Here is a 13,340-nt window from a genome sequence, read left to right as displayed (position 1 = left end):
GAAATCGCTGCGTCGTCTGCTATGTCTACCCACTATTTAACAGTCTCCCCAAGCTTTGAGTGACATGGGCCAGGAAAGCCTGTGATGAGTGAGCGAAAGTGATCAACATCAAGTTGACTGCCACTTCAGTCATCTCTAAAGCACCATGTGGTGACAGTGCCCTATATTGAGATTGTTGGGCTGTAAATACTGTATGTAGCCACACTGTAATGATGGGAGAGGAGGTAGACACTGGATGCAGACCTAAGATTGTTTGCCTGGAAATTTATCCACAAAATGAACCATTAGTTTAAAAAGAAAACTCAGTTCAACTTGCCCAAGTAAGCAAAAGCTCACTCCACACCCACACTGGCACTTTGAACCTTGTTTGGTCTTGCAGAGACAACTCTGGTGCCTCAGCAAAGTATGTTGGATGTGGAAGCAGCTGTTCTATGATTCCAGTCAACAATGTGGGCGGCTCACATAGTATCAAAGGCACAATGAGAGGACAGATGAGGAAAAAAGTTGTTTCCGTTGGCATTTAAAGGAGACGCTGTCAAATTTGTACTTTCTGAAACACTACGAGGACTGAAACAGCCATCCTTCAAAATTTGTGCCCATTCAAATTTCGCAAGGCAGCTCTACATCCAATCATTTTTATGTGCATAAAAATGAACATACTGTGAGGAGAACCTGAGCTTACAGGGTTAAACAGCTCAGAGTGTACGCACTGCCTACTGTTAGGAGGAGGGAGACCCTACTCATTTCCGAGTGTCTCCAGTCTTTGTTCTTTCTCTCTACTTTCGCTTTTGAGGAGAGAGGACGTGTTTTCACGATGCTGTTCGCTGTGGACGATAATGGATAGTCTGCTGTAAATAAAACTGCTTCTAGCTGCTAAGATCCAGTCTGGACTTTATTTTAGCACACTGAAGAAAGCATTTGTGCTTACAGCTTTCTCTTAACGCTGCTTAAACTCTGCGTTTGCTCAGAGCCTTTGGAATGTGGCCTTTGAAGTCCGGAGACCTGGCAAGCAGAGCTGCGTAGCTGAAGCGGGCTGGACGCCAGGACTTATCTGAGCAATAAATCATTTCTTAAGACATACTTCTTTAAAATAACGTACAAAGGTGCTTCTGTTAAGGAAAACTGCTTTCAAAAACATGCATATTAATTAAAACTGCATATAAAAATGTGCTTAATTAGGAGAATTTTGCATTAAAATGCTGATGAACTTCTGCAGAAATGAGCGTACAGTCATACTTCGGGTTGAAGTAGCTTCAAGTTAAGTATGTTCGAGTTGCGCTCTGTGGCGACCCGGAAGTAACGGAGCACGTTACTTCCAGGTTTTGCTGCTCGCGCATGCGCAGATGCTCAAAATGACATCATGCACGGAAGCGACAAAATGTGACCTGTGCACACGCAGACGCATCTTACGTTTACTTCAGGATGCGAATGGGGCTCCGGAATGGATCCCGTTCGTATCCAGAGGTACCACTGTAATGGAATTAAAGATTGGGAAAATGAGAAATTGAGAACCAGGATTGACAGATTCTTCCATTCGTAACTGAGAAGGAGGGAAGGTAAAGGGTAAAGGTACCCCTGCCCGTACGGGCCAGTCGTGTCCGACTCTAGGGTTGTGCGCCCATCTCACTTAAGAGGCCGGGGGCCAGCGCTGTCCGGAGACACTTCTGGGTCACGTGGCCAGCGTGACAAAGCTGCTCTGGCGAGCCAGCACCAGCGCAGCACACGGAAACACTGTTTACCTTCCCGCTATAAAGCGGTACCTATTTATCTACTTGCACTTAAGGGTGCTTTCGAACTGCTAGGTGGGCAGGAGCTGGGACCGAAAGACGGGAGCTCACCCCGCCGCGGGGATTCGAACCACCGACCATACGATCGGCAAGTCCTAGGCACTGAGGTTTTACCCACAGCGCCACCCGCGTCCCACTGAGAAGGAGGGAAATGAAGAGGCAAATTGGGGGTGGGGTGGGGAGTCGCCCCCTTTCCTCTTTCCCACTCTTCCATCCTATCACTGTTTATTGGAGCCCCTCTCCCACGCAAATATAATTTGCAAAATATCTCCAGGGCCACCGTATTTGTTGGCCTAGTTATTATATACACATTATATACTGCTGCCAGTAGTCTCAAAATTGAGGGCACTTCCAGACATCCTGTTTATTGCACATTCATCCTGATACATTTGAGATGAGGTTAGCTGCTGCTGCATCAAAGGCAGGGTTATCGTACACTGCATGTCCCCCGACAATTTCCTTATCACAAAGGATTTCATCATTTGTGGAAGCAGGTTTGCTGTGCAAGGCTTCCATATAAACTATAATTTAAGGTCCACAAATGACAACACCTTGGAGGTCCCAAGTCTCAAGGTGGTTAAATTGGTCTCAACTAGGGCCAGGGCCTTTTCAGTACTGGCCCCGATTTGGTGGAACGCTTTGTCACAAGAGACTAGGGCCCTGCGGGACTTGACATCATTCAGCACGGCCTGCAAGACAGAGCTGTTCCGCCTGGCCTTTGGTTTGGACTCAGTCTGACCCTTATGTTTCCCTCCCCTTATGGTTTTGATCCGTGGGCTACTATTAAAATGAGGCTGCATTTTAAATTGTATTTTAACCTGTATTTTAAATTGGTTTATTATTATTATTATTATTATTATTATTATTATTATTATTATTATTTTAATTTTACTGGTGTTAGCCGCCCTGAGCCTGGCTTTGGCCGGGGAGGGGGGGTATAAATAAATTATTATTATTATTATTATTATTATTATTATTATTATTATTATTTGTGCAACCTGAATTTGTCAGAATGTGATTGAATCCCAGGCGAGAACAGTGACAGTCTGGAAGCACCCTCCATTTCACTCTGAAAGAATTACGCATAGAAATGAGCTATAATCCCGCTCTAACCCTCCAGTGGTGGAAGATCTTCTTCAGTTCTTCATTGGGGCCTGTGAGAAACTTGTATGGAGCTGGCGGCCAAGCCTGGTCAGTCACTGTCATGGAAGGGAGGTTGTTCTTCAAGCCCAGGAGAAATTTTTGCACCTATAAGAAGGGAGACAGAGAGCACATGTAAACCCTCAAGACAATGTTTCCCCAAAGTGGGCAATACAGCCCCCTAGGGAGTGCTGGAACAATCCAGGGGGTGGTAGTAGCATTGGGTTCATTGAATAAAAATAAGGGGGCAGTGGAAGCATAAAGAAAGAAGAGATTTTGGAGGGGAAATGTGCATGTTTCATCTGTTGTGTAATGAGGCTTACTGCCAGGTCAGCCGCCATTGCAGGACGGGGAAGACGCCTCACCTGGATTTGGCAGTCGTGCTGCAGGCAAGGGGGTTTTCCTGCTGTTAAGGAAATAAGGGGGGCACATCTTTAAAGTTATTAAATATTACAAATATTATGCCTGAATGTATCCTTTCGACTTGACAGCTCAGCTTTCAAGCTTTAAAAATAATGTAAAATCAACTCCTTTGCCAGTTTCCTCCATTCCAACGCTATTTTGCCCTTGGAAAAAAGGACTCTTTTCCCTGCCACCTCCCCAAGCATGAAGACATGCATACACACCTCCTACCCCAGGAAATGCCCAGAGGTGACAATTGCTGGGCTCATTGTTAGCCAAGGGAAGCCAAATCTCATCACTGGACTTGCCTCAGGCTCCAGACATGCCAAGGAAGTTCTATTGTACTTTGGGTGGTGGGTACTTATACATGTTTGCCTGTGCTAATCTTATACTTGGGTGTTGCCCTGGCATATCTGTCTGTGCTAATCTTGTGTAACCATCCCCTTTTGTGACATGTTAGTGATGTAACAATGATGTATTGATGATGCTGTGCGAACTCTATTCTGGGATATGATGGCAAAGTTTTAAAAGTGAATGTCACCCCATGCTCAGGGTTCTTACTGCTGTTTGAACCTGTTGCGCAACAATAAAGAATCTAAGTCTACTGATTCCTGTTTTGCTCCAGATTACTTGGCTGGAATTTCCTTCTTTTACTGACCACATGGACCCACGGGGGACTTGTACCCCGACGAGCTGGGCTGCTGAGTAGTCTCTCAACCCGGAATTTTCTTTAACACTGGGCTTGTGGGAACCCCTTTCAGCTTCACCCAGGCCCGGGAAATGGATTGCAGCTTGCCTGCCTATTTAGCCATTGGCAAATTTACTATGTTGTAGGACATAGGTAAGGGACGCAGGTGGCGCTGTGGGTTAAAGCCTCAGCGCCTAGGACTTGCCGATTGAAAGGTCGGCGGTTCAAATCCCCGCGGCGGGGTGCGCTCCCGCTGCTCGGTCCCAGCGCCTGCCAACCTAGCAGTTCGAAAGCACCTCTGGGTGCAAGTAGATAAATAGGGACCGCTTACCAGCGGGAAGGTAAACGGCGTTTCCGTGTGCGGCTCTGGCTCGCCAGAGCAGCGATGTCACGCTGGCCACGTGACCCGGAAGTGTCGCCGGACAGCGCTGGCCCCTGGCCTCTTAAGTGAGATGGGCGCACAACCCCAGAGTCTGTCAAGACTGGCCCGTACGGGCAGGGGTACCTTTACCTTTACCTTTAGGACATAGGTAGAAATATAGATACACAGAAGAACACCTATTTGTTACTCATCTTTCTGTTTGTTCATTTAAAGAAAGTAGATTTCCACGAGGGCTCTGAGTTTTGTTTTGTTTTCTGAAAAGGGGGTGGTAGGCCAAATAAGTTTGGGAACCTCTGCCTCAAGGCATCTAAAAGGGTCGTGTGCACATTATAGTGTGAAGGAGCATTGCTTTTATGACAAACAAACAACTACTGCTACCACCACCTCTAGCCTGAAAGATGGAAGGGCCAAGGATTGTAGCTGAGACCTTTTGCATGTAAAAGCCATGGGATTTACCACTGGGCTGAGACCCTTGCCGTGAATAAGCACTGTGGTTAACTCTTCCTTACACAGCACATCCATTGCCTGCCTGCATTGATGCTAACAACAGCAACACTTAACATTTAAATTTATTGAGTTCCGCTACCCCTCTGAGCGGGGACGCGGGTGGCGCTGTGGGTTAAACCACAGAGCCTAGGACTTGCCAATCAGAAGGTCGGCCGTTCCTGCTCCTGCCCACCTAGCAGTTCGAAAGCATGTCAAAGTGCAAGTAGATAAATAGGTACCGCTCCGGCGGGAAGGTAAACGGCGTTTCCGTGCACTGCTCTGGTTCGCCAGAAGCGGCTTAGTCATGCTGTATGCCGGCTCCCTCAGCCAATAAAGCGAGATGAGCGCTGCAACCCCAGAGTCGGCCACGACTGGACCTAATGCTCAGGGGTCCCTTTACCTTTACCTTTTACCCCTCTGAGCTCAGTGGGCTAGTACCAATGTCACAGTAAAAGGGTGGGAGGCCTCCTGACAATCATCACTTTCATTCAAAGGTTTAAAAGCCCTTTCCCTTTTTTCTTGCTATGTTATTTCTTGCATATAATTTTAGAACTGGGCCAGGAGGAACATACTCACCAGACTCGTGTAGATAAACTTAGTGATACGCTGAGAGGCCCCAGAGCGGAAATACTTCTTGTATTCCTTCCGTGTCTGCAAACAGACAAAAGCCCTGCTCGGTGAGCGTGCTGAAGTCTAAATAACATCTGAAGAAAAGAAGCTGCTGTGTCCAAATAAGGCCATCCCACTTTGCCTATTATTGTCTACTCTGACCAGCAGTGCTCTCCCAAGCAACAAGAAGAGATCTTTCCCTACCTGGTTCACAAGGCCTCTTTTTAACTGGAGATGCCAGTGGATGAACCCAAAACCTCATGCATGAAAAATAAAGTGTGTTCTACTGAGCTATGGCCCTTTCCCACTTTGGAAGCAAAGAGGAAAAGGCTGAAGCAGGGTGAGGAAGCACGAGCAAGAAGGAAAAGCACATCCAGAAGGTTTTTGCACAGTGACAATAAATAAATAAAAAATCCTCTCACCCACAAAGTTTCCCTTCTGGGACAACCACAGCTGATAAAAGCGAGAGGGGATCACCTTTTGGGATACTCTCTCTTTCCTTATAATCTCTCAGTAATCCTGAGGTTTGCTCAATAACATTGCAAAGCTTTTTAAACAAGGTTATGAGGGGAGACAGGGACACGGGTGGCACTGTGGGTTAAACCACAGAGCCTAGGACTTTCCGATCAGAAGGTTGGCGGTTCGAATCCCCGCAACGGGGTGAGCTCCCGTTGCTCGGTCCCTGCTCCTGCCAACCTAGCAGTGCAAATGCACGTCAAAGTGCAAGTAGATAAATAGGTACCACTCCAGCGGGAAGGTAAACAGCGTTTCCGTGCGCTGCTCTGGTTCACCAGAAGCAGCTTAGTCATGGTGGCCACATGACCCGGAAGCTGTACGCCGGCTCCCTTGGCCAATAAAGCGAGATGAGCGCCACAACCCTAGAGTCAGCCATGACTGGACCTAATGGTCAGGGGTCCCTGTGTTGGGAGACAGCTGGTCTGTGGAAACAAGGCATGCTACTTTCCAGTTGACACCGTTCTTCCTCTGCTCCTTAGCAGAGAGTAGTCATACTTGAGCAAGGGAGATGAAAATCCAGATTCAGTGGCTGAAGCCACTGCAAGACCCTGTTCTACCTCAACTCAGGTAAGGTTAACCCCAAAGAAACAGAAAATTATGAAGACAGCTTGTGTGTGTGTATAAACTCACATACACACACACGTGGTTGCAATGTCTGTCAGTTCACATTGTATTGAAAAACAGCAGGTATCTCAAGACAGCATCTTAAATACAAATACTTACAAAGCTGCAAACTGTAAATTCATAGGATCATAAAATTGTAGAGTTGGAAGAGACCCCAGGGGTCATCTAGTCCAACCCCCTGCCATGCAGGAATACTAAAAGAGGTACTCTTTCCTACGTGTGAGTAAAGTGGGCAGAAATGCCTCTTTTATGAGGCTGCCCTGCTGACTGATGTGTGTGCCTCCTAAAAAACAAAAATGTTTTCTGTGTACAGAATGCTTGTTTGCTCCCCTTATATGCTGGTTTTTGTAGAATTAAACAAACCAAACAATTAATCAACTTTGTGTAACTGCATGGCTGGCAACCCAGGTAGGAAGGCCTATTCAGAAAAACTAAGGACTGCCAACCCAGCAGTTCGAAAGCACGTCCAAGTGCAAGTAGATAAATAGGTACCACTGTGACGGGAAGGTAAATGGAGTTTCCAACCACATGACCCGGAAAATTGTCTGTGGACAAATGTCGGCTCCCTTGGCCCGTAAAGCGAGATGAGCACCGCAACCCCAGAGTCGTTTGCGACTGGACTTAACTGTCAGGGGTCCTTTACCTTTTCTTTAAGGACAGAAAAACTAAGGACCCACAAAATAATTCTTTTAGAATTACAGTGGTACCTCGGGTTACATATGCTTCAGGTTACATACGCTTCAGGTTACAGACTCCGCTAACCCAGAAATATTGCTTCAGCTTAAGAACTTTACTTCAGGATGAGAACAGAAATCGTGCTCCGGCAGCGCGGCAGCAACAGGAGGCCCCATTAGCTAAAGTGGTGCTTCAGGTTAAGAACAGTTTCAGGTTAAGTACGGACCTCCGGAACGAATTAAGTACTTAACCTGAGCTACCACTGTACACCCTGGGAAATGTCATACAATGTGGGTAGATATCCTAGCTATGGACTGCAAATGGATGAGAAAAGTGGCGGGGAGTAATTGACACGTTCACCAGTGTCAGATTTGTTACCTGATAACCTCTCCAGTAAGCAGTAATGATGGTGGCAGCATGATTGCGGCTCTTTTGTTGCTTCAGCTGCCTTAGGAGTTTACGAGACTGTGGAGGAAGGGAGGGGATAGATAAGAACCCCAAAGGAGCCCAGAAAAGGGGGGAGGGGGACAGAGAGGCAGAGAAAATCAAATACAGTGTGTTTTTTGTCCTAGCTGACACAGTAGATCAATCAACAAAAGCTTCAAGTTGATTAATCAGTCAATAGGGAGTATTTTCAACCAATAAGGGCAATTTTTTCATCTATGAGGCTGATACGCTATTTTGTTTCTGGTGAGTGATATGGAATTTAGCAAAAAGTAAATAAAGTTCTTCCTTCCAAAAATGGTTAGTAGTGTGTTTATTTATGTGTTTACAAGAATGTGGAAGAAGGTTATGGATACAGAAGAACCCCATGGCAGCGGAGGTTGACGGGGAAAGAGGCAGGGAGAACCCAAATAAGGTGGGGGTTTTTCCTTATGGTGACAAACTTTAAAGCAGCAGATCAGTCAACTAAAGCTTTAAGTTGATTAATCAGGGGTCACTTTCAATCAGTCAGGAAGTGCAGTTTTTTTCATCTCTGAGGCTGAAAACGATACACACCTTTATTGATTTTTAGGGTGCTTTGGTTCTTGCTTATTACTTCTAACAGGGAATTTAAAGTCAAATGATAAAATGTGGTCTTCCTTTCCAACAATAAGGAGTAGTGTTTGTTTATTAAATTGTGTTATACATCCAATATGTCATAAAGACACCTAGGTGGAATATGTTTTGTAACATGCATCTGTATATAAATTTAATCTAATAACCAGTTAAAATGATGATCAATTAACTTTTTATTTTATTTTATTAAAAAAACACATTAATCAGCTGGCAGCTCAAGCTTGTAACATATGGACTGCAACTATGGCATGCTACTTTGCACAGATAAGAGGGGTTTTTTTAATCTCATGCAGCAAGTTGCATCTTTCATCAGGAGGGGAAATTCTACAGGCAACGTCTTGAAATGTGATACCCGTTGCAATAGGCCACTCCAGACACCTTTTTATTGTACATTCATGATTATTTGTGCGCATGATGCTCTCAGAGCAGTCACACACCATCTTCAATACTGTCTGCAAAAGTTTTGAGCTAGTCACACTACTTCAGGCTTCCTTGACCTCAGCCCTCCAGATGCTTTGAGACTACAAATCCCATAATCCCTGACCACTGGTCCTGCTAGCTAGGGATCATGGGAGTTGTAGGCTAAAAACATCTGGAGGGCCGAGGTTGAGGAAGCCTGCACTACCTCATTTCTGATTTGTGCATACCCCATAACTTCCTGATGAAATCCCATTAACTTTTTTGGCCACAAATGTTGGGTTTCGTTCTGTCCTGGTTTTGTTTTACTGTAGCCCCTTCGGACAGCAATAGAATGGTAGCATTGTGGGAACATCACAGGGCAAACCAAAGCAGAATAAATCCACCACTAATTCACTATTACTGTGTCAAGAATACGTTGCAAAAGACAACCACAATAAAACAGAAGTCTGGAGGGGACACCTGTTTATTGTGCAATCATCCTGTTTTGCAGAGACGTTAGATGATGCTGCCTCTTTATTCAGCATTCGTTCTAATTTGTTTGCGAAGGAGTTAGATGACTTGTCAGAGCAAGTATTAACCCCACACTTTCCAGGCACGTTCCTTATCGTAAAAAAATATGATCTTTTGGGGAAGTAGGTTTGTTATGTGATAGCTCCCAATCAATTATAACTGTGTGGCCTTAATTTTCCAGTATGTAATTGAATCCTACCCCAAAATAATAACAGTCTGGAAGTGTGCATAATCATCTGAATTAACCCAAAGAAGCATGCATACAGGAGCAAACAGACAGAGAGTAGGTCCAAGGGTGGGGGATTTTCCCAATATCCTTTCTCACAAAAGTGGGCAGTGAAGACCTATGGGCCCACTGCACTGGCAGTTCATTAAAATCAGTTTAGCATTATTGGAATCTTATGCTGTTTCACAACAGTGTAGGCAGAATGAGAGGAAGTGGAGCAGTTTTTTCTCAGTCTCCATTGACCTCAGTTGGAGTGTTTTAACTTGTTTTGCTAGTGTAATGCTACTGTATTGTAACAAGTGGAGCTACAGTCCGAGACAGCTCAGCCCTGTTCCTCCCTACACTCTGCCACACGCAGTCAGGTTTTGGCTCCTGGACACCACCAATACAACACAAGCATTGTGGTTATGCCACTACAACATTATTGGTACAGGAAAAGTCAAAGCGCCCCCCCCCCCAATTTTGTAAAATCCCCATAAATCTCAATCCAGCACTAGTAACGGAAGATGGCGCAGCTTCACTAAGACCTACAATTTTCTTGGTCGTTACTAATAACATCTCAGACAACATTGGACATCATATACTGTATAGTTCTGTCCTGAAATATTTCCAGTTTGGCACGCACACATGTGCATGCATGCTCAAGTATTTGAAATGGCAATATAACAAAATCTGGGCAACAGTGTACAAACTTAACATTTCAGCCTCATCTGGCTACTTAGCATCTGAGCCCCTTTTAGCTGTTCCTAAGTTGTCTGCAACTGACAAAAAATTCCAGGCTACTGAAGAATACGTGAGATTTTGTTGTATAAATGATCATTGAATATATCACGTCAGAACATTATTTTTTTAAAATAAAAATTATTGCATATTATTTAATTACTTTGACTATATAATTAACCAATCCCTAGAACCTATAAAGGCCTGGCCGCAACCATATTGTGGATGTCACCTGCCTCACCTTCCATCCTCGGACATAGGCCTGGATAAGAAGAGCTGACATTTTCATCTTCCCATATTTCTTCTTTTGCTGCAAAATAAAACACTCACTTTAGTAGACCGCCAGGCCATGAACAAACAGGGAGTCATCAGTGGTAATTCCTATCCCTTTTGACTGGTACGGTAGAAGGCCAGGAGGCCAACAGTAGATGGCGCCAGAGCCAATGACAGAAGAAGAAGAAGAAGAAGAAGAAGAAGAAGAAGAAGAAGAAGAGGAGGAGGAGGAGGAGGAGGAGGAGGAGGAGGAGTAGTTTGGATTTGATATCCCGCCTTTCACTCCCTTTAAGGAGTCTCAAAGCAGCTAACATTCTCCTTTCCCTTCCTCCCCCACAACAAACACTCTGTGAGGTGAGTGGGGCTGAGAGACTTCAGAGAAGTGTGACTAGCCCAAGGTCACCCAGCAGCTGCATGTGGAGGAGCGGGGAATCGAACCCGGTTCACCAGATTACGAGTCCATCACTATTAACCACTACACCACACTGGCAGGGCCAACTAATTCTAGTTTTGCACACACACACACACACACACACCCTCTTCTGACCTCTGCTAAGGCAACACTGAGACTAAGGAGGAGGAAACTGACAGCCAGATCCACCCGCTTGACTGGTTGTAAGTAAGAAGGCAGCCTTGTGAGGGCTTCCACCCGCCCCGCCCCGCCCCGTACGCCCCTACTGACATATCAAGGTAGGTTGGAACTCGTCTTGGTGTGATTTTCACCTCTTGCTTTCAATAACTAGAACAAATATGGAATGCAAATATTTCTTCAAACTGCATTGCAAATGCCCTTGTTAAACTGGAGCCAAGTATCACTCTGTCTAACAGCCTTCCCAATTCTCATGGATGCAAGCAAGACGATGATTTAATACTGGCCCATTATTGTCGATTTTGCAAAACACAGAGGACAGTGGGGTCTGCAAGTTAAAAAGCACCCAAGTCTATAAAATCGTACGTGTATCACTCTCTGCATCTTACCGCATGGCCCCGGTACCAGGCAGAGATAACGATTTGGCTCTTGCGCATCTCTAGAAAGTTCTTGCGGCATTTCCAGGCCCGGAAGGTTGCTTGGATCAGTGCAACCAGCTCCTGTATCCGCTGCTGGCGTCTCTCCTCCAAATAAAAAAGCTGTGAAGGAAAAGGTTGAAAAGCACCAATACAGGGTTCAGACCATGGAAGAAATTACAGCCTGATCCGCATTAACTTTGATGTTAGCTTTGATGTTCCTTCATGCTCCTACCAGACAAATCCTCAGGGCCTAAAATGTTAAGATTACCAGCTTCTGCTCCTTGTAGATTTCCTATCCTCAGGTTCCCACATCAACCAAGGGCATTTTGCATGCATAGCTTTGTGTTTTTAAGTGGGTTTCGTAAATGCAACTACAGTGAAGGCTACAGTGGCCAGGCCACACCTTCAGTTGATCTTCTGCAGTCTATCTTACTTTCCCAGCAGACATGTGTGCTACAATCTGTGAGTGAGAGGAAGATCACTTCCAGAAAGAGTTGGGATAGAAATTAAACTCGGTTCACATTTAAAAGCAAATCAAATTTGCACTTTCTGAAACAATATGAGGGCCAAAACGCAGCCATCCTTTGAAATTCACACTGATCCAAATTTTGTGATGAAGTTCTCCACGAAAGTGCGTAATAATACATTCATGAAAATATATTAGGGAAAACTAGTTCCAAAAATGTGTTGATTTATTGAGCATTCATCCTTATTTGTTTTTACACGTTTTCCCATTAATCATTTGCTTATCCCACACTTTTCATTGTCAGTTTCCCAACCACGAAAAGTCCATTTTAGTTGTGCCCCCCCCCAAGTGGATTTGTTGCGCTAGGGCGATGGATAACTTTGAGCTCACCTAAATTTCCGGTATGCAGTTGAACCCTTTCCCACAAAATATTGAAAGTCTATAGACGAATATGGCTGGCTATGCAGTGTGGTGACATATATTTTGTCATATCTTTCATTTTGTAATACACATGCCTTAAGTGAAAAATATTTTGTGCAACCCTAGGAGCAACATTCATTCCTCCCACTAACTCCAGAAGAGCTGGTAACCATTGACCTCCCCTGTTGGTCCTAAGATCAGTTGCTCACCGTGCGTGGCGTGCGGATGAAGATCTTGGTGTGACCGTATGCCAGTTCTTTGGAGTCAATGGGCAGACTGCTCAAAAGGGCTTGAACACCATCCCTGCGCCAGAAAGGGAAACATAAGAGATCAGAGATTGCCTAGCCACCACCTGGGCTCACTCTTAATTGGTTGGGAAGGCCACTCTATGTGTGTGGGAGGGGTGTTACTGCCCATGTGCCTAATGCCAAGCTGCACTGCAGGTCTCCACCACAGACCAGGCCACCCAGCTGGCACAAGCCTGGAACATCCAAAATGCATATGCCTAAGAGAGCCTGTGCATGGGAAGCTGCAAAGTGGGGTGTCAGGAGCCAGAATCAACTGTAGGTCAGCAATGAAAACACAGTGTCAATGAAGTTAACTCTTTATTCAAAGAAACTAAAACAGTGCAGGCCAGTAATCCCAACTACAAAAAGACCGTTGCAAGGACCAAAGATCCTCACCTTCCACTGCTTCCTAAGTCCCTTCCTCGGTAGGGTTTTTGCCAAGCAATCGTAGACTGTGTCCATGCACAATCAACCTCTGCTCTGCTCTTTTCATTTCTCTGCATGTTCCAAGAGACCAGGGTGGAGAGGGGAGCTGGTCGCAGCAGGAGGGGGAGACTCTACCCCATACCTGCCTCTTGGCCCCCTCCTTTCCACCCTCTGAGCCTGGACTCTTTGCCCCAGCCTCTCCCTGCCCACTAAACC

The 13,340-nt window shown here is 45.4% G+C and overlaps 1 protein-coding gene across 2 annotated transcripts in view; it reads right to left on the bottom strand.

Annotated features, from left to right (window-relative positions):
• LOC307210630 (unconventional myosin-Ia-like) overlaps positions 1 to 13,340 on the bottom strand; it is a 55,785-nt gene that overhangs the window by 8,872 nt on the left and 33,573 nt on the right. For both annotated transcript variants that reach the window (XM_079966661.1, XM_079966662.1), the window contains exons 19-24: positions 12,621 to 12,714; positions 11,496 to 11,645; positions 10,486 to 10,554; positions 7,688 to 7,774; positions 5,462 to 5,536; positions 2,901 to 3,035 (exon numbers count right to left, since the gene is read on the bottom strand). In XM_079966661.1, coding sequence (XP_079822787.1) covers positions 2,901 to 3,035; positions 5,462 to 5,536; positions 7,688 to 7,774; positions 10,486 to 10,554; positions 11,496 to 11,645; positions 12,621 to 12,714 — 610 coding nt within the window. The remainder of the gene's footprint in view (positions 1 to 2,900; positions 3,036 to 5,461; positions 5,537 to 7,687; positions 7,775 to 10,485; positions 10,555 to 11,495; positions 11,646 to 12,620; positions 12,715 to 13,340) is intronic.

The sequence above is a fragment of the Podarcis cretensis genome (assembly GCF_951804945.1).
Source record: "Podarcis cretensis genome assembly, chromosome: 2".
Classification (NCBI taxonomy): domain Eukaryota; kingdom Metazoa; phylum Chordata; class Lepidosauria; order Squamata; family Lacertidae; genus Podarcis; species Podarcis cretensis.
This window is presented reverse-complemented; position numbering and strand designations above follow the sequence as displayed.